The 27303-nt window shown below is 41.6% G+C and overlaps 1 protein-coding gene across 1 annotated transcript in view; it reads left to right on the top strand.

Annotated features, from left to right (window-relative positions):
• SMC1B (structural maintenance of chromosomes 1B) overlaps window positions 1-24713 on the top strand; it is an 83451-nt gene extending 58738 nt beyond the window's left edge. The window contains exons 16-25 of the mRNA XM_068971560.1: window positions 1843-1984; window positions 3045-3190; window positions 4779-4932; window positions 8659-8757; window positions 14143-14299; window positions 14803-14957; window positions 17472-17623; window positions 19568-19637; window positions 23068-23178; window positions 24612-24713. Coding sequence (XP_068827661.1) covers window positions 1843-1984; window positions 3045-3190; window positions 4779-4932; window positions 8659-8757; window positions 14143-14299; window positions 14803-14957; window positions 17472-17623; window positions 19568-19637; window positions 23068-23178; window positions 24612-24713 — 1288 coding nt within the window. The remainder of the gene's footprint in view (window positions 1-1842; window positions 1985-3044; window positions 3191-4778; window positions 4933-8658; window positions 8758-14142; window positions 14300-14802; window positions 14958-17471; window positions 17624-19567; window positions 19638-23067; window positions 23179-24611) is intronic.
• Window positions 24714-27303: the final 2590 nt, after the last annotated feature.

Genomic DNA, 27303 nt, shown 5'->3' with positions numbered 1-27303 from the left:
TCCCTCCCAGCATCAGAGTCTTTTCCAATGAGTCAACTGTTCGCGTGAGGTGGCCAAAGTATTGGAGTTTCAGCTTCAGCATCAGTCCTTCCGAAGAACACCCAGGACTAATCTCCTTTACAATGGACTGGTTGGATCTCCTTGCAGTCCAGGGGACTCTCAAGAGTCTTCTCCAACACCACAGTTCAAAAGCATCAATTCTTTGGCCCTCAGCTTTCTTCACAGTCCAACTTTCACATCCATACATGACCACTGGAAAAACCATAGCCTTGACTAGATGGACCTTTGTTGGCAAAGTAATGTCTCTGCTTTTGAATATGCTATCTAGGTTGGTCATAACTTTTCTTTCAAGGAGTAAGCGTCTTTTAATTTCATGGCTGCAGTGGGGTGCATGTATCTTTTTTATTTAGAATGCAAATATTTTTTATTTACATTCAGTTTTTTTTTAATATGTACCCAGAAGTGCAAGTGCTGGGTCATAATGGTAGTTCTATTTTTAGTCTTCTTTTTTTATTTTTAGAAATCTCCATATTGTTTTCCATAGTGGCTGCACCAATTTACATCCCTATCAACAGTGTACCAGGGTTCCCTTTTCTCTACATCCTTGCCAGCATTTGTTACTTGTGTTCTTTTTAACAATAGCCTTTCTGACAGGTGTGAGATGAATTTGATTTGTATTTCCCTGTTGATTAACAGTGTTGAGTATCTTTTCGTTTGTCTGTTGGCCATCTGCATTTCCTCTTTGGAAATAGTCTATTCAGATCTTCTGACCATTTTTTCATTGGTTGTTTGGTTTTGAGTTGTTTGAGCTGATTGTATATTTTGTATATTAACACCTTAGCAGTTACATCATTTGCAAATATTTTCTCACATTTAATAGATTGTCTTTTCCTTTTGTCAGTGGTTTCCTTTTCTGTACAAAAAGCTCACAAGTTTAATTAGGTATCATTTGTTTATTTTTGCTTTTATTTCCTTTGCTTTAGGAGGCAGATTCCAAAAAATGTGGCTACAATTTACGTCAAAGAATATTCTGCATATGTTTTCCTCTAGGAGTTTTATGGTTTCTGATCTTACATTCAGGCCTTTAATCCATTTTGAGTTTATTTTTGTATATGGTGTTAGAGGATGTTCTAATTTTCTTCTTTTACATATAAAAGAAGTCCAGTTTTCCCAGCACCACTTACTGAAGAAACTGTCTTTTTGATACTGGACTTCTTTATGGGGAGGTTATGAAGCTCGCATAGTGGGGAAGTACATCAGGAAAGAACGTGTTCTTGAACTCCCAAGTTTGGAGTTTGTGAATGAACTACTATTTGAAAAGATTAATTGACTAAATAGAATAAACATATGAATTGTAACTTAAAGAAAAAGATAAGAAAACTATAGATTGTAAAGGATTTGAGAAACACATTCATATGCAGTATATAAATCCTGATTCAAACAAACCAGTTTTTTAAAATTAATGAGAATCAGGAAATTTGGCAAAGATAGCACTTTGATATTAAGAATGTTATTATTTCTACCTATAGAAGTTTATGGTTATGTATTAAAAGTCACTTCACTTTCAGAGAAACATTAAAATATTTATTGATGAAATTACATGATGTCTGAAATTTGCTTTAAATAATTCAGTGATGAGAAGGAGTAATAAGTGGGATTATAGGTAAAACAAGATGAACCATGAATTACTTATTAGGGTTGGGTAATAGCTGTATGGAAATCCATTGTAGTGTTCTTTTTTTTATGTTTGTATTTGAAATTTTCTATAATAAAAACCAAAAAATTTTTTTAAAATTAAAGGACTCTGTTTACTACTTTTAATGCTTGACTTTATTATACTAGATTAGAATTTGAGAAACAAAAAACTCGGCTTAATATTCAACTTGAATATAGTCGCAATCATCTGAAGAAGAAACTGAATAAGATTAACACATTAAAGGAAACAATCCAGAAAGGGAGAGAAGACACTGATAACCTGAAGAAGGTAAGTAATGATGCGTGACCAAAGTGGCATTGAAATGATGACTTTCTTTGATGAATAAGCATTTGTTGAGTTCCTGAAAAGCTCTAATAGTGATAGAAGGTGGGGAAGGGGTACAGATTTGAGAAATACTTGATGTAAAATCTGCACAGCTTCATGACTTTCTAGATGTTGAGAGCATGGTCCTGAATTCTCACTTGGGTGATTGGTGGATAGGAGGAGAGATTGCTACTGCTAAGTCGCTTCAGTTGTGTCTGACTCTGTGCGACCCCATAGACGGCAGCCCACCAGGCTCCCCCATCCCTGGGATTCTCCAGGCAAGAACACTGGAGTGGGTTGCCATTTCTTTCTCCAGTGCATAAAAGTAAAAAGTGAAAGTGAAGTCGCTCAGTCGTGTCTGACTCCTAGCGACCCCATGGACTGCAGCCCACCAGGCTCCTCCGTCCACGGGATTTGCCAGGCAAAAGTACTGGAGTGAGTTGCCATTGCCTTCTCCAGAAGGAGAGATTAAGGAGAGAAAATTCTGGACCTGTGGAGTATGACTTCCCTGTGTGACATCTAAACAGCGATTTCAGACAGGTAGTTAGCAAGTACATGGATAACAGGAGAAGTCTAGGCTGGTTTATGGGAGTGGCTTGAATACATTATGTAAATTCAGAGAGTAGGCAGCGAAGAGCAGTGGAGCAAGGATGGAGTTCTGGAAGGAGTGGTTGCCTTGGTTATGAAGACAGCCACGGGGGAAGTGAGCAAAGTTAAAGTGAAAAGGCTAAAGTTAAAGCCAAGAAGGTAAAGTCTGGTAGGAAGAAGGTTTTCACTGGCAGTGGAAACAGAAGTCAGATGGCAGCAAGCTGGGAAATGAATCCAAAGTGAAAGAGAAAGGTAGGTAGTGATTACCTGGTAGTATAAACAGGAGTGGGTCACATTCTAAAGTGGAGGTTCTGGCAGCATATAGGACAGGGTTTATCTTAGAATGACTGGCATGGTTGTATTAATAATAAAATGACCTGTTGGCCTTACTAATGTAAAAGATGGTAAACCTGTAATGTAAATCATCTCCATACAGGTTGAAGAAAATTGTCTGAAAATTGTGGATGAACTCATGGAAAAACAGCAGCAACTTAAGGATGAATTTGTCACTCAGAATACCAATGTTGAGAAAGTCCAAGCTCAAATTGAAGAGGAACGAAAGAAGTTTTTGGCCATTGATAGGTGATTAAAAAGTTTATCAGAGTTTAAAAAATGTTTACCATCAATTTGAAATTTATTATAGTAGTTTTGTTATTTGAATATGTACCTTTATGTGGCTTTTGGTCTCGTATTGCATCTATCAAGCATTGCAACTTAGGGGAAAAACCAAGAAAGGTGGTTAGTTGTTTAGAGTGTACAGTACTTTTAAATGAGTAAAAAGAGACCTATACAAAGAGTTCAGTTCAGTTCAATCGCTCAGTCGTGTCTGACTCTTTGCGACCTCATGAACTGCAGCATGCCGGGCCTCCCTGTCGTCCATCACCAACTCCTGGAGCTTACTCAAACTCATGTCCGTTGAGTTGGTGATGCCATCCAACCATCTCATCCTCTGTCATCCCCTTCTCCTGCCTCCAATCTTTCCCAACATCAGGGTCTTTTCAAATGAGTCATTTCGTCGCATCAGGTGGCCAGAGTATTGGAGGTTCAGCTTCCTTACCATAAATCTCCTTGACACCGGTCCCTGCCTGTTAGGAAGGCCCTGCTAGTCTGTGTGACAGAGCATAGCGAGTGAGGTGTAGAATCTGGAGCCATGCTGCATGGTTCCCGGCCCTAGCTCTGCTGCTTATATATGGTGCCTTCATTTTCTTATCAGTAAAATAGGAATGGTAATAGTGCCTACGTCATAGAATAGTCGTAAGGATTAAATGAGTTCATATGGTACTTGGAACAGTACCTGGCATACAGTGAGCATATATTTGCTGTGACGATGATCAGTAGCACTTTGAGTCCACTGGTCTGTTGAACCAGTGACATCTGCTCTCCTGTGTGATTGACACAACCGTAAGTGAACAGGTGCAGTGAGTTCTGTTTTTGCTCAAACTCTTGAATATTTCACAATGTTCAAAGTCTTAGTGTTTCAAGATGCTGCCAGAAAATTCTTTGTCTAAGATTTTTGAGTGGAATTAAGTTTGTTTACAGATGATTTTTTTGGGCTCATATTTAATTTAAATAGAACCACATCTCTATCATCAGATTTTTGAAAACCATATAATTCTTAATTTATTTTCTTTTATTTTTAGTCTTCTGGGTCCTCTTTAAAGTCCCCCCTTTTGTTTCAACTGGATTCTACTTGGTTTTTCCCCTCATTAAGATCAAAGGCCTTACATTAGTGGTGGTGATGGTAGTAATAAAGTTAGACTGTTAAGTGTGTAATGACTTAATTGGTAAGACATTTATCTTGCTAACAGACACTTTCTCTTGGTTTGAGGTTCTAAAATGTAGAACTTATATTGAGAGAGATACAGCCTGAAAAATTGTACAGATTTAAAACTAAGGTAACTTGGAGAGCACTATATTGTTGCTAGCCTGATTAAAGTAATAATGTTTATTATTGGAAATGTTCCCTTGGATTAAATAATTATATTCGTGGCCTTTGTCAGGAGTGTTAAAGTTTAAATTACAAGCATTCATGGGCTAACTCTGCAACTTAACAGCACTTGAAAGAAAAAGTATTTTTTTCAAGTAAGTTTATAAACATGTTTTTCTTCCTTGATGGAACTTTATGTAATTAGTAAAATATAATCACTTTTTTATATCTGTGTATTTGCAGGGAAGTGGGAAAATGGCAAAAAGAAGTTGTGATCCTTCAGAGTTCTCTGGAACAGAGTCGGTTAGAGAAGCATAACATGTTGCTTGACTGCAAAGTTCAAAACATTGAAATAGTTCTTTTGTTGGGGTCGCTGGATGACATCATTGAAGTGGAGGTACTCTAGCAAGTGATTTTAAATATGTGCAGTTGTGTGGAACTTTATGTAGGCCTTTGTCTGCTTAGGCTTCCCTGGTGGCTCAGAGGTTAAAGCGTCTGCCTCCAATGCAGGAGACCCGGGTTTGATCCCTGGGTTGGGAAGATCCCCTGGAGAAGGAAATGGTAACCCACTCCGGTATTCTTGCCTGGAAAATCCCATGGACAAAGGAGCCTGGCAGGCTACAGTCCACGGGGTCGCGAAGAGTCAGACACGACTAAGTGACTTCACTTCACTTCACTTTGTCTGCTTAGTGAAGTTGTAGCCATGCAGATTCTTAGTCTTGTTCTAAACCTTTATTAGGAGCAGAAGAAACAGCTCGTCTGGGAGGGGAAAAGGGCAAAATGATCCTCATTCCGGAAGACTGGGCACTTTGTATAGCTCTCTTATTTCTCTTGCTAATCCATATCCTTTTAGCTCCATAGGACCAGTTTCTTACATGTATATAGACACCCAAGAGGAATCAGAACTAAAGCCGTGGGAGTCCAGGGGCATTCTGGGGAGGTGGGGGTAGCCACAGTCCGTTGCAGGCAGGGGCACATGCCTGATAGCGTGAGCAGTGCTGCACTCTGGGAACACTGTCGGTGGTGTGTGGCGGGATCTTGTTCTGCACCTTCACCAACAACTTGAGGTCCTTTTCAGTAGAAACATGCTTCACTGAGTCTGTCCAGGTGATGAGAGTGTGGGGAAGGTAATAATAGATACCCAGGGAGTCAGAAGATGAGACTGAAGTCTCCTCATGGTGGACATTTTTCTGTTAGCCTCCTTTGCTTTCTCATCACATTCATACTACACAGTACTCTTGAGGTTGGTGGGACGCTTATATACCCTTTGTTCTGCTGCTCACGTTAGGAAAGATATGACGACATAGTTCAAGAAGAGTATCTTACTATTAGCTAATGCAGAGGATGGTGAACATAGTTCTTTTACCTCTCAAATTATCTTTTAAATCTTTAGTGATCTCTTCCTTGTAGTCCCCCTTCCACCTCCCTCCTCCCCTTTCTGCTTTGTCACCAGTCAGAAATCCATGCATTTCCCTCCAGTTTCTACTCCAAAAGAGGCGTTCAGTCCTTTGGTTTCTTCAGTATGAAGTAACTGTGAAACAGTTTTTCTCTTGTTGATTTCGACTATTTCTTATAGCATAATTCTGGTGTTACATTATACTCAAAAGTCTTTTGCTGGGGGAAGGGGAGAGATTCCCTGGCAGTCTCACTGCCAGGGCCCCCAGTTCAATCTCTGGTCAGAGAACCAATATCCTGTAAGCTGCACAACTAAGCCTGAAAAAGAGTCTTTTTTCTCTGTTTTAGCAGAGATTACATCCCAGATGGAAGGAAAGGAGAAGCCACTTTACTGGCCACAAATGTCATGAGCCCTGCTCAGATGGCTTTAAAGGGGGAATGGGAGGTCAGGGGATAGGACTGAAGTGGAGGATGCCTCCCCTGTGACATGGTCCAGGAATTTGAACACTGTGGAGAACTTAGTATATATTGGCTTTATTTGTTCAGATCAGCTTTCCTCACATGGCTGCAGCTGTAACCACTAGCTTTGACCAGAGGGGGAAGACACCTCTCTCCTGCCCTCAGTTAGAAAACTCTTGAGGAAGAACTCTAACTGGTTCATTCTGGGTCATGTGTCCCCTCTTAAGGGTGTAGAAAGAGGGAAGGGAGGGTCTGTAACAGAAGTGGATGGAAGCAGAAAAGCAGTACTCACAATAATATAGAGAGAAGTGGAAAGTCTGTTTAAAAGGCTGTAATTTTAGAAGAGGTTTGTCATTGAATATTGTAGAAGTAGCAGCAGCTTTAATGACTGACATCTAAGTAAGTGCTGCTGGTCAAGTATTGCTGCTGCTGCTTTGGTCCTATTGTTTTTCCAGTCAGTGAACTTTCAGAAGTATTCTCCAACATATGTGCCCACCATGAATGTGAAATTATTTACTTGTTTATTAGGATGAATGACTTTCATATTCATAGTGGGTTATTTCAAAGCAGGTATTAATACCTTAAGCTAGATTAATACTGAATCGTTATCTAGAAAGGGATACTTCTGCTCTACTTTGTGCTGGTCAGACCACATTGGAATATTGCATTTACTTTCTAAAGCATTGATGTTGTCTGAGAGTAAAGTGTCCACGATAGTGAAAAGGCCCAGACTGTGTCATGCTGGGAAGAGAAGTCTTGGGGAATATGGTTATTCCCCTCCAGTAGAAGAAAGTCTGTCACAGAAGACAGAACATCCTTGTTCTTTCTAATCCTCAGGGGGACACTAGCCTTGAGGATGGAGGACAGAGTCAGATTTCTTCTACTAGGGAACACTTCCTACTAGAAAGAGGGAAGGCCTCTAGTGGTGAATTCCCTGATTGAAATTTTACAAGTACATCTAGTTGTTGGTGTTTAGTTGCTAAGTCGTGCCTGACTCTTTTGCGACCTCATGGACAGCAGCCATGTAATGAGGGTGCTGTACAAGGTCATCTAAAGTCCAAAACAGAAGAGGCATTGGGTGTAAATTGTCTCTTTCCAGAAGGCTGGACAAGGATCACCACATAGAATTAATTGTCTTCTGCAATTGTAGGAATTGTCTTACAACTATTGTAAGGTAGAACTGAGATTTCCCTTCCATGGGACGTCTTCAGACACGGGATGAGTTACCTACATCTGCCAGAATTCTCATAGGAAATTCTTACGTTGTGGGAAAGACTGTACCAGATCACTGGTTCTGAAACCCTACTGTGCACATGAAGCCCCTGGAGACCTTGTTTCCTTGATCACACTTCTAATAGCAAGGTTTTAGGTGACTCATATAGAAGCTTAATACAGAGTACAATGTTGAATCATAAATAGTAGTTGTAAGATTCGAGGGTTCAGCGTTACCCTTTGTGTTCAAATTCCCCTTCTGCGTGAACCGTTTTAGTGTAAATATATTATATAACGTGGACTTACTTCCAAAAGTAGTTTTATTGGTTTGTTTCAGGTGAGAACATCTGTAAAAGAGTGAGCACAGGGTTTTCTCTTAATTTGTAGGTCTTGCTTTTGGTGTCAGCATTACAGCAGAAGCCAGCCTGCAGCTGGATGAGTGCTTCTTTATTTGTTCCTTCTTTCCTCCTCTTTCTTTGTTCAGACAGTGACATATATTGACACTGAAATACATGTTTCCAGCGTTGCAGTAGGCACTGAGACTACAGCAGTGAGTGTAACTACCCTAAATCCCTTGCTTCACATTCTGCTGGGGTAGAGAGAGGCACAGAAACAAAGTGGCAGACGGTAAAATATTCAAGTGTTTGGCAGTGATGTAGGCTAAAGAAAATATAAAGCAGGGAGGGAAGTAAAGAGAATTTGATGCAGAGGCCTTGGATGTCCTGAGAGAAGGCAGCTGGCTAGTAGACGAGGTAAAAGATGAAGAGACACAGATGTGTAGAGGAAGGGTGTCCAGGCGGAGGGCATTTTGCCAGCCCTAAGTGGATGCATACACAGTCTGTTCAAGGAGCCCAGGTTGGTTGGTGCAGGGAGACTAACACCAAGTAAAGTTAAAGGGGAAGCTGAAGCCAGATCATTGTGGCCTTGCAGGCCTGCATAAGGCTTTTTTATCTTCTAATCTGAGTGAGGTGGCCATCAACTGGAGGACCTGGGACAGACACATGAGTAGAGAGCACCATTTTCAGATAACAAGGTAAGGGCTTCGTGTGTTTTTCAGTTGGGAACTGAAGCAGAAGGTACCCAGGCAACCACTGATATATACGAGAAAGAAGCAGCCATTGAGGTGGACTACAGCTCTCTCAGAGAGGATTTGAAGGTAACTGAAAGAGTTCTGTTATGACTAACTTATGGTAATATTGAATATTTAAATCCTATAGAATAATTTTTAGATGACAGAGCATAGTTTAGGGGGGTAAGTAGATTTCCTAATAGTTTTTAAAGAAATAGTATAAACAGATTGCATATAAAATGCTTAAAACATTTAAAGTGTTTATATCAGCATTTCTCACTCTAGTCTGTAGAATACTGATACCATGAAAGACCTTGTCGAAGAAGAAAAGTTTCTGCCAGTATTTTGAGAGGCTGTTCCCTTCTTGAGGATTCACAATGAATAAAAAAAGTCATTGAAAGGTCCTGAAACACACAAAAGTAGCCAACACACTCCAGCATTCTGAATCACCCTGTCGGCGTCTCAGTGCAGTACCTCAGGAAGTGACAAGTTCTTCCTAGCGGCAGAGCACAGACCAGAAATCCAGTTTCATGGTCTCCTTAATGTAATACCTCTGACTGTGTTTCTGTTACCCCTGTAACCATATGTTGCTCTGTGTTTTGATTTTGTCCTGAAGCTGCTTCTTATATGAGGGCAAAATGACTGTGGCCTTTCTTGCCTTCCAGCCAACACAACCACAACCCTCAGAGAAGAGAGAGTGCCTTTTGTAGTGGTGCTATTCTTAAGATTGAAGAAAAGCTTTTCCACAGAGGTCCAACAGTTGTCCTCTCATCACAGTGTCCTGGATTGGGTCACATGTTCACTCCTGACCAGTCACTGTTGGAGTGGGATGGACTTAGCTTAGGCCAGGCAGGGTTCATGGGCCCTGTGAGGGAGACATGGCCAAACCTGGGCTTTGTTAGAAAGGAAGAAATGGAGAATGGATGTCAAGTAGTAATAACTACCACATCTTTTTATTTCATGTTTTTAATATTAATATATTTTGTTAGATTTATTGAGTTGTTTTATTGTTAATTGTGGTGCTTTGGGAAATCAGAAAATAACCTCTTATCTATTTTATAGTCTGTTCAGTGCTTTCATATTTAATAAGTCCTTTCCTACAACATTACTCAGTAACTATAAATATTCTCTTCCTGTTAATGATTTTTTCTTTCCCTATTTAATTTATCTGAAATTTATTTTTATATATAGTATGAGGTAAGAATCTGTTTCTTAAAAGGTATATAAGTTAACCACTTTACTCAGCATCTTCTAAAAAATTCTTTCCTCCAATGAATTAAAACACACCTTTATCAGATGTTAAATAACGCCTCTACGGGGTCAAGAAAGTTTTCCTGGAAGGTAATGCCTGCCGCACTTTTTCCCTTCTCTCCTTACTCAAGTTAGTTCTGCTCATGGTTTAGGTTCTAGTTTAAATGTTACCTCCAACTGAGCTATTTAAAATCCTAAAAGATGATGTTGTTAAAGTGCTGCACTCAATATGTTAGCAAATTTGGAAAGCTCAGCAGTGGTCACAGGATTGGAAAAGGTCAGATTTCATTCCAGTCCCAGGGGAAGGCAGTGCCAAAGAATGTGCAAACTACCATACAATTGTGCTTATTTCACCTGCTAGCAAAGTCACACTCAAAATCCTTCAAGCTAGGCTTCAGAAGCACGGGAAGATATTAAGAAGAGGTGGCAAGAATACACAGAAGAACTATACAAAGAAGATCTTCACGACCCAGATAATCACAATGGTATGATCACTCACCTAGAGCCAGACATCCTGGAATGTGAAGTCAAGTGGGCCTTAGGAAGCATCACTATGAACAAAGCTAGTGGAGGTGATGGAATTCCAGTTGAGCTGTTTCAAATCCTAAAAGATGATGCTGTGAGAGTGTTTCATTCAATATGCCAACAAATTTGGAAATCTCAGCAGTGGCCACAGGACTGGAAGAGGTCAGTTTTTATTCCAGTCCCAAAGAAAGGCAATGCCAAAGAATGCTCAAACTACCTCACATTTGCACTCATCTCACATGCTAGTAAAGTAATGCTCAAAAATCTCCAAGCCAGGCTTCAACAGTACGTGAACTGTAAACTTCCAGATGTTCAAGCTGAATTTAGAAAAGGCAGAGGAAGTTGGTGATGGACAGGGAGGCCTGGCGTGCTGCAATTCATGGGGTCGCAAAGAGTTGGACACAACTGAGCGACTGAACTGAACTGAGAGGAACCAGAGGTCAAATTGCCAACATCTGCTGGATAATCAAAAAAGCAAGAGAGTTCCAGAAAAACATCTATTTCTGCTTTATTGACTATGCCAAAGCCTTTGACTGTGTGGATCAAAACAAACTATAGAAAATTCTTAAAGAGATGGAAATACCAGACCACCTGACCTGCCTTTTGAGAAATCTGTATGCAGGTCAGGAAGCAACAGTTAGAACTGGACATGGAACAGCAGACTGGTTTCAAATAGGAAAAGGAGTACGTCAAGGCTGTATATTGTCACCTTGCTTATTTAACTTAGATGCAGAGTACATCATCTGAAATGCTGGGCTGGATAAAGCGCAAGCTGGAGTCAAGATTGCCCAGAGAAATATCAATAACCTCAGATATGCAGATGACACCACCCTTATGGCAGAAAGCAAAGAAGAACTAAAGAGCCTCTTGAAGAAAGTGAAAGAGGAGAGTGAAAAAGTTGGCTTAAAACTCAACATTCAGAAAACTAAGATGGCATCTGGTCCCATCACTTCATGACAAATAGACAGGGAGACAGTGGAAACAGTGAGAGACTTTATTTTGAGGGGTTCCAAAATCACTGCAGATGGTGATTGCAGCCATGAAATTAAAAGATGCTTACTCCTTGGAAGAAAAGCTAAGACCAATCTAGACAGCATATTAAAAAGCAGAGACATTACTTTGCCAACAAAGGTCCATCTAGTCAAGGCTATGGTTTTTCCAGTAGTCATGTATGGATGTGAGAGTTGGACTATAAAGAAAGCTGAGCACCGAAGAATTGATGCTTTTGAAGTGTGGTGTTGGAGAAGACTCTTGAGAATCCCTTGGACTGCAAGGAGATCCAGCCAGTCCATCCTAAAGGAAATCAGTCCTGAATATTCATTGGAAGCTAAAATTCCAATACTTTAGCCACCTGATGTGAAGAACTGACTCATTGGCAAAGACCCTGATGCTGGGAAAGGCAGGAGAGGGGGACAACAGAGGATGAGATAGTTGGCATCACCAACTCAATGGACACGAGTGTGCGTAAACTCCAGGAGTTGGTGACGGACAGGGAAGCCTGGCGTGCTGCCGTCCGTGGGGTCGCAAAGAGTTGGATATGACTGAGTGACTGAACTGATTAGATCATAGGAAAGGCAAAGGAATTCCAGAAAAAAACCTACTTCTGCTTCATTGAGTATGATAAAGCCTTTGACTGCGTGGATCACAACAGACTGTGAAACAATCTTAAAGAGATGGAAATACCAGACCACTTTACTTTTCTCCTGAGAAACCTGTATGCGGGACAAGAAGCAACAGGTAGAACCAGCCATGGAACAATGGACTTGTTCGAAATTGGGAAAGGAGTACTTCAAGGTGGTGTATTGCCACTCTGCTTATTTAACTTCTGTGCAGAGTACATCATGTGAAATGCCAGGCTGGATGAATCACAAGCTGGAATCAAGATTGCTAGGAGAAATATTAAGCTCAGATATGCAGATGATACCACTCTTATGGCAGAAAGTGAAGACAAACTCAAGAGCCTCTTGATAAAGGTGAAAGGAGAGTGAAAAGCAGGCATAAAACTCAACTTTCAGAAAACGAAGATCATAGCATCTAGACCCATCACTTCATGGCAAATAGAAGGGGGAAAAGTGGAAACAGTGACAGATTTTCTTTTCTTGGGCTCCAAAATCACTGTGAATGCTGAGTGCAGCCATGAAATTAAAAGACACTTGCTCCTTGAAAAAAAAAAAGCTATAAAAAACTTAAAATGTTAAAAAGCAGAGACAACACTTTGCCAACAAAGGTTTGTATCGTCAAAGCTATGGTTTTTCCAGTAGTGATGTATGGATTTGCAAGTTGGACCATAAAGAAAGCTGAACACCAAAGAATTGATGCTTTCAAATTGTGGTGCTGAAGAACACTCTTGATAGTCCTTTGGACTGCAAGGAGATCAAACCAATCAATCTAAAGGAAATCAACCCAGACTATTCGCTGGAAGAACTGATACTGAAACTCCAATACTTGGGCCACCAGGTGCCAAGAGTTGACTCATTGGAAAAGACCCTGATGCTGGGAAAGATTAAGGGCAGGAGGAGAAGGGGGCAGCAGAGGAGGAGATGGGTGGATGGCATCATGGATTCAATGGACATGAGTTTGAGCAAACTCTAGGAAATAGTGAAAGACAGGGAAGCCTGGCGTGGTGCATTTCATGGGGTCGCAAAGAGTTGGACATGACTTAATGACTAAACAACAACCACCAGATGGGCTGGATCCCTTCTGCTGCCCCATAGTACTCACGCTTACCTGGTGGAGGGCTTCATACTGTTGTCAACGCCAGTTTGCATGTCTGACTTCCCTGTTAGCTCTTTAAGGGCAAGGACAGAGTAGTTTTCATCATTGAATCCTCATACATAGTAGATGATCGATATTCTTTAATGAACGAGTGTATGTCCATTGACAGATGAATGGATACAGAAATTGTGGTACATATATACTATGGAATATTACTCTGCTATTAAAAAGAACATATTTGAGTCAGTCCTAATGAGTTGGATGAAGCTAGAGCCTGTTATACAGAGTGAAATAAGTCGAAGAAAAAGACAAATATTGTAAATTAATGCCTACATATGAAATCTGCAAACATGCTACTGATGAATCTATTTGCAGGGCAGCAGTGGAGACGCAGACATAGAGAAAAGGCTTGTGGACACAGTGGGGGATGGAGAAGGTGGGGTGACTTGAGAGAATAGCATGGAAACATACATATTACCATATGTAAAACAGATAGCCGGTGAGAATTTGCTTTGTGACACTGCTGTGTGACAGGCTAGAGGGGTGGGATGGGGAGCAAGATGGGAGGGAGGGTTCAAGAGAGAGGGCACATATGAATACCTGTGGCTGACTCATGTTGATTTATGGCAGAAACCAGCACAGTATTATAAAGCAATTATCCTCCAATTAAAAAAAATTTTAAAAAGAAGCAATTACATGAATTGTTTACTTTTTTAGCCAGATTGAGAAATACGAAGGTGAAGCATGTTCAAAGAGGGCAGCATCCATGATGCCTGAGCTATGAAAGGGCACAGCCAACCCAGGAAGCCACAGTAGTGCCCCAGACCGCACTGGAGGCTCAGAGAGGGCTGCCAGGGCCGGCAGGGCTGGATGCAGAGTGAGGGAAACAGGGGCCTTACCCTCAAGGGCCCTGTGCCTACTCACCTCAGCACTTGGGGTCTAAGTGGCATGCTAATCATTGCTGTTCTTTGCCAATAACAGGCTCTCCAATCTGATAAAGAAATTGAGGCCCAGCTTAGACTCCTGCTACAACAAGTAGCATCCCAAGAAGATATCCTGTTGAAGACAGCAGCCCCAAACCTAAGAGCCATGGAGAACTTGAAGACTGTCAGAGACAAGTTTCAGGAGTCCATAGACGGTGAAGTTAAACTTTAGTTGGTAGCAAGATCATATTTGTTGGTATTAGGGGTTTTGATTTCTGTAACATTTACCAATAATCCCCCCTGAACTGTACCTTTGTTTTGATTATATATATATATTTTTTTCTTCTGTTATCTTATAGTAAGGTACTTTCAATGCTGAATTATTAATTTCTTCCTTTTTGAAAAGAGTTTTGCTTTAATTTAAAAACAGGGGTATTGGTTATTTTTGAACAGTGTCTTCACAGCAGCACAAGAGGCATATTGGATACTCTGCTGTAATTTGTTATTATTGCTTAAAAATGAGCCCTACCCAGAAAGGGGGTCATCAATTTTAATAGTCATTTTCTTGGACTTAATAATAGCTGAGATGTTTTGAAGGTAGACTTAATTCAAGATGGCCAAACTCAAAATCTAGCTTAAAAATTGTTTTATGCTTTAAAGTTGAAATAAGAAAAGCCCTTGGTGATCTCCAAAATAAAGAACACTGATTCTCTCTTAGCTTTTGAGGCCAGCAGAAAGGAAGCCAGAATATGTAGGCAAGAGTTTGAACAGGTGAAAAAAAGGAGATACGATCTTTTCAACCAGTGTTTTGAGCACGTCTCAATCTCAATCGATCAAATCTACAAGAAGCTCTGCAGAAACAACAGTGCCCAAGTATGTATTTCTCACCCTCAAATATGAGTAGGAACTTTGTGTTGTGTTGTTTTTCTTTAATGGTGGTAAATCACCATCGCGCTCTCTCGAGTGACCCACTTAACTGGGTAAAGTCAGCTCATGAAAATTGGTTATCACCGTGACCTGTGTTCTAGGTCTAGTCAGCCTGGCAAGTCAAAATCTCTGGTCCTGCTTCTTTATCTGCACAATGAGTGGGTTAGATCATCTGGTTTCCAAGTTCTCTTTCCGTCTGGAATTCTGTGATCTGTACTAATTTGACTTTATAGAGCTGTTAGTGGTCTCTGCAGTAGAGTTAGGGTAATGTGGGGGAAAGAGGTTGATGTGGGGTCTGTGGAGAGGGAAGGAACTAGAGGCAGGGTTCAAGTCTAGACACGCCCCTTGTCGTATCGGTCTTTCCATTCCGTGATCAGTATCCACAGCAAATACTGTGCAGTTGGACATGGACAAAAGATGTAGACCAGGTCATATATATTTGAGTTTCCCTCTTTCTCTCGGTATTCTTTTATGACTGATGTCATCTTGAATCACATACTTAGAATTTCAACCAAGAATAACTTTGTTGTGGTGGTGGTGGTGTTTTTAATAAATTAATTTTAACTGGAGGCTAATCACTTTACAATATTGTAGTGGTTTTTGCCATACATTGACATGAATCAGGCATGGGTGTACATGTGTCCCCCATCCTGAACGCCCCTCCGACCTCCCTCCCCATCCCATCCCTCAGGGTTGTCCCAGTGCACCAGCTTTGAGTGCCCTGTTTCATGCCTCAAACTTGGACTAGTGATCATTTCACATATGGTAACATACATGTTTTAATGCTGTCCTCTAAGATCATCCCACCCTCACCTTCTCCCACAGAGTCCAAGAGTCTATTCTTTGTATCTGTGCGTCTTTTGCTGTCTCACATATAGGATCATCGATACCATCTTTCAAAATTTCATATATATGCATGACTTCCCTGGTGGCTCAGATGGTAAAGCATCTTGCTTACAATGTGGGAGACCTCGGTTTGATCCTTGGGTCGGAAAGATACTCTGGAGAAGGAAATGGCAACCCACTCCAGCACTCTTGCCTGGAAAATCCCATGGATGGAGGAGCCTGGTAGGCTGCAGTCCATGGGGTCGCAAAGAGTCTGACACAACTGAGTGACTTCACTTTCACTTTCCTACTGTATTGGTGTTTTTCTTTTCTGACTTACTTCACTCTATATAATAGGCTCCAGTTTCATCCACCTCATTAGAATTGATTCATATGTGTTCCTTTTAATAGCTGACTAATAATTTTCCATTGTGTATATGTACCAGAGCTTTCTTACCCATTCGTCTGCTGCTGGACATCTAGGTTGCTTCCATGTCCTGGCTATTATAAACAGTGCTGCGATGAACATTGGGGCACACTTGTCTCTTTCAATTCTGGTTTCCGTGGTGTGTATGCCCAGCAGTAGGAGTGCTGGGTTGTATGGCAGTTCTATTTCCAGTTTTCTAAGGAATCTCCACACTGTTCTCCATAGTGGCTGTACTAGTTTGCATTCCCACCAACAGTATAAGAGGGTTGCCTTTTCTCCACACCCTCTCCAGCATTTATTGTTCGTAGACTTTTTGATAGCAGCCATTCTGACCGGTGTGAGATGGTAACCTCATTGTGGTTTTGATTTGCATTTCTCTGATAATGAGTGATGTTGAGCATCTTTTCATGTGTTTGTTAGCCATCTGTATGTCTTCTTTGGAGAAATGTCTGTTTAGTTCTTTGGCCCATTTTTTGATTGGGTTGTTTATTTATCTGATATTGAGCTGCATGAGCTGTTTATATATTTTTGAGATTGTCAGTTGCATCGTTTGCTATTCTTTTCTCCCATTCTGAAGGCTGTCTTTTCACCTTGCTTATAGTTTCCTTCATTGTGCAAAAGCTTTTAAGTTTAATTTGGTCCCATTTGTTTATTTTTGCTTTTATTTGCATTACTCTGGGAGGTGGGTCATAGAGGATCCTGCTGTGATTTATGTCAGAGAGTGTTTTGCCTATGTTTTCCTCTAGGAGTTTTATAGTTTCTGGTCTTAAGATCTTAATCCAAAAATTAACTTATTTTTTATAAAGTAAGACTAGAAGAAACCTCTTAACTCCTTGAGGGCAGGATTCTTCTCTGTTCCTATAGAACTTGACCCATAATAGGTGTTCAGTAAAGATTTGATGAAACGACCAGTGGAAGAATTGAATGAAGGCTGTTTTAGTAAGACTGCAGCATATGCTTCTGAACTATGAACAGAAGACCGATGGGAAGATCTTATCTTTTATGTGTGTTAGAATGTTTTCCCTGTACTCCCTATCCAGTGAACCTTGTTATCTCTGATTACAAGTAGAGCTGAATACATTATTTACAAGTATTGGTATATTTTTCCATCAAATGGAGAAAAATATTACCAATAGTATTTTGCAGTTCCAAGTTGAACTTTACTAATAGCTTTTTTGATACTGCTAAATAAATAACATGTGTTTCAGGCATTTCTTAGCCCAGAGAACCCAGAAGAGCCTTACTTGGAGGGAATTAGCTATAACTGTGTGGCCCCAGGCAAACGGTTCATGCCGATGGATAACTTGTCCGGGGGAGAGAAGTGCGTGGCAGCACTGGCACTCCTGTTCGCTGTGCACAGGTACGGTCACAGTGAGCCCTCTGACTGTGCATCAGGGCAGACACCAAATGGCCCTTCCTATAGACGGTCTACTGATTACTTGTCTTTATGCAATGTATGTCACACAAAACTATTGTTTTCAGCCAGACAATTCAGGTTATGGTATAGGCCTGTAATAATTTAGACAGCAAATTTAAGAGAGAATTCAGCCTTTGACAGATTTTTATTCAATTTGTTATTATCAAAAGTTACCAATGTCCAGCTTAATCGAAAAGAAAGGAGAAAAGGGGGTAGCAAATGGCCAGATTTGAATTCAAGATTGCAAAAAAACAATTCCAACAACAAATCCAAACAAAATAAAAACAGCTAACTTTTATGTTATTTTCCTAGTCCACATTCAGAGATCTGCAATTTAGTAAGGAATGTTAGACAAAGTATTTCTTCTGAAAAAAAAAGTTTAACCTCATTTCCACTGATTGTGGTGACATTTGTGTTTGTAAAATAAATCACAGGAAAGATGTTAGCAAAAATTAAAGCAATTAACTTTTCAACGTTCAAAGCACTAGATGAAGAACTATGGTATGGATAATAGAGCCTCTCTATTTTCATGATCAAAAAGATCAACACAAGTTTTACAGCCGTTTGTTACTGGTCTCAAGAAGGAAAAAGAATTGGTGATGATAGGAAAGTGAAAGAAGATGCCACTAATGCAGGAAGACTTTGAGAGACGGAGGAGGCAGGGACTTAAACAGGAGCCTGTGTGGAATGAATCTTAGCAGAACACTATTCCTGGGTGTCACCCCCATCCATTTATTCAGCAGATATTTGTTAAACATTTACTGTGTCAAGTGGTGTTAATGGGCATAGGAGACACCGCAGTGAAGAAAACAAATACCCTGCCTCAGAGAGACTTAATTTTAGTTGGGGAAGACAGATGATAAATAAGGCGCATTAGGAAACTAATTCTCTAATATAGAGACCATTAGAAAATGACAGATGCTATAGAGACAAAGGAGGCAATGGCAATAGTAACAGGGAAGGGTTTGCAATATTAAAAAGTCTTCTGGGAAGGGCTTTTTGAAAGGGTAATATATGAGCAAAGATTTGAAGAAATTAAGGGGTCAAGTCACATGGGTGGGGTGTTTTAGAGGAGAGTTCTAAGGGAAAAATATTCTAGACATAAGAAATGAGTGCAAAGGAAAGCGCTGAGGCCAGCGTGAGCCTGGTGCCTGTAGAGAACAGACTGTCTGCAGCAGCAGCAGCCGCAGGGTTAGGGAGCTATGGTAGCAATCAGGGCGGAAGATGGTGGCGGTTCGGACCAGCGTGGGAGCAGACACAGTGTGGGGTAAGAGGGAGCCTAATCAACTTAGAGGGATAAGAGCTGCCATTAACTGAACTGGAGAGGAGCACAGGAGGGGTGGGTTTGAGGGCAGGTGAAAACTTTGATTTTGCTTGAGTTTGAGCAGACACCCACGTGGAGCTGAGTAAGCCACTGGACCAGTGAGGCAAGGGTTTGAGAAGTCACAACTGTCAGTAGAAGTGTGACAGCATTCCATCTATGAATGATACTTAAAACATCGAGAGCAGATGAAATCATCAAAGAAGCTAGTTAGATAGAAGAGTGCTCTGATCACTGAGCCACAAAGGCACCGCAGTGCCAAGAAGTTAAGAGATTGTGGAGTTGGGAGAAGGGACTGGGGCCTGGAGCAGTGGGTGGGGCAGGGAGTGGACCATGGTGTCCTGGACATCAGAGGGAGTTGGGGAGGACCGCCCTGGTTCCATCCACCTTCCTTTGAAGGGATGTGGACTGGGAACTGAGCGTTGTATTTATTGACAAAGAGGCCATTGGTGACCTAGACAAAGGCATACGAAAGGACATGTTTTGTTTATTCTGAGTGTTCTTAGTCCTGTCCTCCAAGTCTCGCAAAACAAAGTTGTAACTGACTTGACTGTAATTTTTTCCAGTTTTCGGCCTGCTCCGTTCTTTGTTTTAGATGAAGTAGATGCAGCCCTGGACAGTACTAACATTGGCAAAGTAAGTTCCTTTCTGATTCAACTTGCAGTACAGTGTTCACAATTCAAGAGTCAGGATGCAGCCAGAAGGCAATTTATCCTGAACAAACATAGTTTGATAGTTGCTGTATAAAAGCAAAATCTAAGTTAAAAATCTAAAAATAAGATGCTTCAGGGTAGTAGTTTTCACTCAGGGTTTAGGGGACTCAAGTAAGGGTCACTGTGCTGGACCCACAGCACTGCTGCTGAGTGACTTGCTTTTCCCCAAATCTAGGTATTGGGACCTAGAGGGTCCTTAAAAGTAGACCACATGGCAAATAGGACCAAATTAGTTGTTTACTGCTGCTAAGTCGCTTCAGTCGTGTTCGACTCTGTGCGACCCCACAGACAGCAGCCCACCAGGCTCCCCCGTCCCTGGGATTCTCCAGGCAAGAACACTGGAGTGGGTTGCCATTTCCTTCGCCAGCGCATGAAAGTGAAAAGTGAAAGTGAAGTCGCTCAGTCGTGTCCGACTCCCAGCGACCCCGTGGACTGCAGCCTACCAAGGCTCCTCCATCCATGGGACTTTCCAGGCAAAAGTACTGGAGTGGGGTGCCGTTTAATAAAGTCCAAAATAACATATCTAAATAAAATTCCAAAGGAATTAAAGTTCAAAATTTTGCTCCCCTTCATTTATTAAAATGTCTCCAGTCAGTTAGTGCATTTGCACATAATCCTGTTTTCAGTATTTGAGACCACGAGGGAACTAAGGACTCAACTGAAAATCAGCCTTAAAGATCCGCCTGTGACAGACTCTCAGACGTCTCAGCCATCTTGACTGTAAATTTCTGACTTGACTGGAAGGGTGACCACAGGATGGAGGCAAACGCTGGCAGCCCCATCACTGCCCAGGCTGGGGCGGCCCCATCCTGCAGAGATCCTGGGCCGTGGTCCTATTGCCAGAGCCATCCATTTCTGGAAGGAGACGAATTAAACTCCTGGTTTTGATTCTAGGTTCATCAGCCTTCCAGAAGTGACTGGACTTTGCAATTATAGCTGTTTATAAGGAGGCTGCCCTGGTCGTTGGAGAAGGAAATGGCAACCCACTCCAGTATTCTTGCCTGGAGAATCCCAGGGACAGAGGAGCCTCGTGGGCTGCCGTCCACAGGGTCGCACAGAGTCAGACAGGACTGAAGTGACTTAAGAGCAGCAGCAGCAACAGCTCTGGTCATGCTTACAGAGAAGGTCTCTAGTAATTTGTTAGGTTGGCATTATGGGTTATACTTTAGTCTTACAAACTTGGTTACTGAGTCCAACCCTGAGAGGTGTATTGAGTCTTGGGCACCACCCTGAGTCTCTGCAGTTGACCTCCCTTTCTCTCTCTCTGTTGAGCCTCTTGTGTGATCCTGGAAGATGCAGGGACTTTCCAGGAGCTGCAGCCCAGGGTAATTTCTGGTGGGAGCAGTGTCATCTTCCAGCATTTCCAGGCTGTATTCATCTAACCCAGCTCTCTCTAGGGACTTGCTGTGTGAACATGTCACTGCATACATAAGAACAGCACATGGGGGCCACACCCACAGAAGCTAGGAGCTAAATCCAGAGCCCCCTGAACCTTGTAGAGAACAGGCCAGAGCCACGTTCTGTGACCTGCTGGAGATGTCAGGATGGCTGGGAAAAGGAAACAGGAATAGAGAGAGTCTTGATTCATCTCTCTGGAATGCCAGCCAGTCTGCATCAGCTGCTTGGACTCCGAGGCCTGACTCATTTGGGAGAATTTCCCCTCAGGAGGTTAATCTTAGCACTTTGTATCCCCTATCCTTTGTGTGGGGGGCGGGGGGTGGCTCTATCACTGTGGACTTCAGACATTCCCCTTCTCTTTGAAGGGGAACTGAAGTGTATTCCATTGTTGTTTAGTCAGTTGTGTCTGACTCTTTTGTGACCCCATGGACTGTAGCCTACCAGGCTCCTCTGTTCTTGGGATTTTCCAAACAAGAATACTGGAATAGGTTGCCATTTCCTTCTCCAGGATCTTCCTGAACCAGGGATCAAACCCACATCTCCTGCATTAGCAGGCAGATTTTTTTACTGCTAAGTCACCAGGGAAGCCCAAGGTATCCACGTGAAAATGAAGTCGCTCAGTCGTGTCCGACTCTTAGCGACCTCATGGACTGTAGCCTACCAGGCTCCTCCATCCATGGGATTTTCCAGGCAAGAGTGCTGGAGTGGATTGCCATTTCCTTCTCCAGGGGATCTTCCCGACCTAGGAATCGAACCCGGGTCTCCCACATCGCAGGCAGACGCTTTACCGTCTGAGCCACCAGGGAAGCCCAAGGTATCCATATCTTCTAGCAAAATTTAGATGTTTGTATTAGTGGAATCTTAAAGAACTAGGTCTTATTTAGTACTCTTTTCTATTGGCACCTATCCTATGTCTAAAAACCTCTTAATTTCCAGTTTCCCTTTGAGATTTACATTCCCGGTACCCCACTGCTGAATTGAGTATGAGCATGATGTAATATGAGCAACTGTGAAGGAGCTTCCACTCCAACTTGTGGTCAGGGTACCCAACCCTTATCACACGTGACTCCTAGCAAAATGCATGCCTTGCATTTTTGCATCCTGTCTCCTCTTCCATTCTGTCAACACCCTAAGACTTTTTAAAGACCTGTCTCACAGCGGCTACCATTGCTTCTAATGGGGGAGTTCCTTCCATGAATTCAGCCTCTTAGCCTGAAGCATTTTCTCCCTCTCATCATTCACCTCAACTGCTGACTCATTTCCTCAACTGAAGCTGCCATTCCTGCTTCCAAAATATGTCCTTCATTTCTTGAGTGCAGTCAGGAGAAGACATACTATAAGCTTGCAGAGAAATCCAGGGTGTTGGCAAGTAACTGTTAAAACTGTAGTTTGAGTCCAAATTGTTCTTCATAATTTTCCAAGTTCTGAGTAGTCTGTCCACCAAGACCCATTTCTTTGCAGTCTGTCTTGTTCTTATTCTCATTCCTTGGAATTAAGTCTTTGAGTTTCCCTCTAACCAAATGAGTTGATTATGGATTATGAATATATATATAATTGCCATATTTTTCTCATCTTAAGGCTTTGATGGCAAGATAGGCAGTTGGAAGTTTAAATACCACCCTTTACCCTAGAAATATCTGAGTGGTAGTTTTATTGTCAAGATTGATTGCCTATTCACATCATGGTATCTCAAGTTAAGAGTTTTATTCTTAAAAATATTCTTCCAAGTTTTCAATCATAGATTTAATGAGCCTTATATATTTTTTTTACTAACCTCTTATTTTAGTCTGACTGTTTCCATTTCTATAGTGGATTTATTGAGTTTACAGAAAGAGAAGTAAGTGCCTCGTCACCTAAAATGGGCAGATTCAGAGACCTGCAGAATCTGTCCTCAAAGCCCCCCAAAAGGAGGCCTTTGCTTACTGATGAAACATATGCTTTCTGTTTCCTCCCAGGTGTCAAGTTATATTAAAGAGCAAACTCAGGAACAGTTTCAGATGATAATCATTTCCCTCAAAGAGGAGTTCTATTCCAAAGCTGATGCACTGATAGGCATCTATCCAGAGGTAAAGATAAAACAGATAAAGTCACCTTATAGTTTGTCCTGACACCACAAGTTCCTAGTATACTGTTTGATTTCTGCAGTTTATTAATATAGGCCTAAATATTTTTTAGTCAAATGAGACTTCATAGTAACTACTTAGATATTTTTCTATGGCAGTACAGAGAAATTTAAGTTGTATTTTAAGTGAAAAAGCAAATAGAAAACTGTACAACATAAGTATAATTTTGTTTTTAAAACAATAGTGTACATTAACTTACACAAACTGTTGATATTATCTTCCATATTTTTATGTTTGAATGTTTTAGCAACAACAAACGCACTGTTGTAGAACTAACAAGGAACCATTTATCCTTTAAAGCTACTAAAAGAAAAAACAAAGAATTTGACAGAGTTCCAAGTTGTATAGTAATTTCTGTAATTCAGTTTCTTAAGCCATTGGAAGTCCTTAGCTGAGCTAATGGAGCAGAGCAACTCATTCAGATCATTCAGTTCTTGGACAATTAGGTTTTACTTCCTGAGTTTTCCTTTAAGATAAAAATTAAAGCAACTGTACTCCAATAAAAATTAATTTTTAAAAAAACTGAAAAAAAAAGCTAAGATTAAAAATAAATTTCCCTTCCTGTGCCTAGATAATGTCAGGGGGTCACTGGAAGAGAACTGGAAGTTCTCACTGCCAGTGTAGGGGAGGGGTGAACTCTTCAGGGGTGAGCCTAGGTCTCAGCTGGGCCCTGTCAGCCACACCAGACAGGTCATTAATGTGCATCGTGCGTACACGTGGGCACACCTAGCAGTGAGTAACTCAGAGGGGGCAAGAACTTGGACTTGTAAGCCAACCCTAGGCTAAAATAAGCAAAAGGGCCTTGGGGCTTCTGGGAAGGGAAGGCAAGCAATGGGACAGTGAGCTGAGAAAGCACAGTAAACAAGGGCTGTTCAGTCAGATTTGCTTTGCTGATTCGAGTGCCTTCTCCAGAGGAAGAGTTCAAAGTGGAAAGTATGTCACCTTTACAAAGATGTAAATTTCCTTTACAAAAGGGAAACTTGGGCTCAGCTTTTAGCGCTTCTCCTGTACCCACTGGTTCTCAGTAGCCTCTAGCTCATAGCAGTCCACATGCAAAAGAGGCATATTTCTGGGTGGCATATTCTGGTGCCTTCAGTTCAGTTCAGTCGCTCAGTCGTGTCCAACTCTCTGCAGCCCCATGAATTGCAGCACGCCAGGCCTCCCTGTCCATCACCAACTCCCAGAGTTCACCCAAAATCTGGCACCCTTACCAAAAACGAAACATAAAGCTGATGGAAATGTAGAAGTAACACCTTCTGGAAGGCTATAAGGAGGCTCCTTTAAAATGCACATCCAGACTCACTAATAGCTCTTTACATTTAATAGCACTTACTCTCTACTGAAACTGACTTTTAACTGTCTTTTCTCTGTTTCAGCATGACGACTGCATGTTCAGCCGAGTTTTGACCCTAGATCTTTCTCAGTATCCAGATACTGAAGGCAGAGAAAGCAGCAGGAAACAGCGCAAGCCCCACTAGGGCCTAGAGTGCCCTCGAGCTGGGAGCAGTCACACAGTGCCCAGGCCAGTCTGGTTAGCTCAGACCCAGACTGCTTCTGGAGCAAAAGCTAGGCGGCCTGTGTGCCATTTGTGGAAAAGCTTGACTGTTAGAGGTAAAGATACTGTAGCTCACGCCCGTTAAGGAGTGTCCAGGCCCCACTCCAGTAGGTAATGTGTCCCATGAGAGTCAGCTTTGATTGAGTTTAACAAACCACCACAGTTTAAACTTTTAAACATTTTGAAAGTTGGTCAGAAAATTTTGAATCCTGCATCATCTTTACTCTGATCTTGCCTTGTATGTTTAAGTAATCTTTAAGGGAAACTCATGGTTTTAAATAGTTACAGGGTGTTCAATCTGTTTCATGGAAAGTTATTTCAGAAGAACTGAAGTCAATATTGAAAATGCCAATAAAAAACTCTCATTTCAAATGTCTACAATCTGCAATTTTAGGAACACAAAAAAATTTAAGACAGAATTGAATTATGTCTGCTTCTGTGCCATTTAAATTTCTCTGAATGTAATTTCTGTTAAGGAAACACTGAAGAACACAGGCTTTCCCAGTTAACACTGACTTCACAGGGAAACAGTCGTCCTTTTCTGTGGGCATCATGTATATCAAAATCCAAGCATGCTCAAATCCCTTACACAGATTGGTGTAATAATATTTGTATATAACCTATGCACATCCTGTCATATACTTCAAATCATCTCTACTATTATTGATAATGCTTAATACAATGTAAATACTATGTAACTTAGTTGCTTGTACACAGCAAACTCAAGTACTGCTTTTTGGAACTTCTCAGCATCTTCTTTTCCCAACTATTTTCCTTTTTTTTGGCCATATGGTGTGGCTTGTGGGATCTTAGTCTCCTGACCAGGGATTGAACCTGTGCCCCCTGCAGTGGAAGCACAGTCTTAAGCACTGGGCCACCAGGAAATTCCCTTTCCTATTTTCAATCCAAGTTTGGCTGAGTCCACAGATCTGCAGCCCAAGGATACAGCAGACCTTCTCTGCACTGTTAGGAATAGGAAAGAAAGCTGCAGTTTTCAATAGTACTTCATTTCCATTTAAAAATGGAGTTAAACAATTCTAAGGTACTGGTGGTTGGTGGTCTTGTATTTAAGGCTGTTTTGAAACAGCCCAAGCGCCATTTAATCAAGGAGTGGCCTCCTAAAGTAATGGAATCACTTTTGAACGTTATTTCCGGTAAACAAAATGCACTCTGTGCCTAAGAAGTCAAGTCACAAAACACTTGCTTTCTGTTCTCCATCAGCTGGTCCCTAAGAACGAGCTAGCAGGTGCTACTATACTTGTCCTTTGTTCCTTTTTCAGTGGTGGTAAGATCATCTAAACCACTGCCTTACTCTCCTTTGAAAGACATCACCTTAACACTGAACTGCCCCTTTGGTGCCACATGAGCTCAGTGTAGCTCTGATCTCTGCCTGGGCTCTTCTCTCTCATAACTTGGACTCATGGAGTGTCACTGATCCTTCAAAGTACATCATTGTTCTGTTGTAACGTAGTATACCCGTACTCCTGAAAACCCTCATACCATGCAGAAGTACACAGAACCTCAGGGTGATGGGAAACAGCGGCACCCCACCCCCCACCCCTGCCGCAAATAAAGAGGCAGGAGCTTAATAAATAGCTGGGTTTACACACACTAAATAGTTAATACAAAATGTAAAAACTATTCTAGCTTGAGGCAGCAAACAAAGCCATACGTAGTCACTCCTTGACCCAGCCTTTCTGAGAGGAAATTATAAGTTATACTGTGTGCAGGTGTGCTAAGTCGCGTTAGCCATGTCTCTTTGGACCCAATGGACTGCAGCCCTCCAGGCTCCTCTGTCCACGGGATTCTCCCGGTGAGAATACTAGAGGGGGTGCCATGCCCTCTTCCAGGGGATTGTCCCGACCCAGGGAGTAAACCAGAATCTCCTGCAACTCCTGCATTGCTGGGGGACTTTTTACCGCTGAGCCACCAGGGAAGCCCAAGTTATGCTTAGATTGCTTCTAATATATCAATCATGCAGGGATAAATTTTCATTTTAAAGTAAGAATCACAGCAGAACTGACTATAGATACATTGATTCATTATAACAAGGCGGCCTGATTCTCAGTGTGGTGCTCAAAGCTTATCCTGAGCTGGCTCTCCCTTCTCCAGTTTTATACCCTGTTTCATGTCATTTCTATGCTTTAACATTGCTGCGTGCTCAGTGGCTGTCATGTCCAACTCTTCTTGACCCCATGGACTAGCCCACCAGACTCCTCTGTCCATGGGATTCTCCAGGCAAGAACACTGGAGTGGGTAGCCATTTCCTTCTCCAGGAGGTCTCCCCAACCCAGGGATAGAACCCACAGCTCCTGCGGCTCCTGCATTGGCAGGTGGATTCTTTACCATTGAGCCACCCGGGAAGCCCAGTATTGCTGTACCCTGTGTCTGACCAACTTTCATATATGTTGCCCTGGTTGCATTTTATAAATGTATCAATTTTTTAAAAGCCAACTTAAGATGTTTGCTTTTCAAAAATATTTAAATATTCCAAGTACTCAATTTCACAGTTG

Source organism: Capricornis sumatraensis, chromosome 4, assembly GCF_032405125.1.
Source record: "Capricornis sumatraensis isolate serow.1 chromosome 4, serow.2, whole genome shotgun sequence".
Taxonomy (NCBI): domain Eukaryota; kingdom Metazoa; phylum Chordata; class Mammalia; order Artiodactyla; family Bovidae; genus Capricornis; species Capricornis sumatraensis.
Note: the sequence above shows the minus strand (reverse complement) of the source record. Positions and strands in the feature narration are given on the sequence as shown.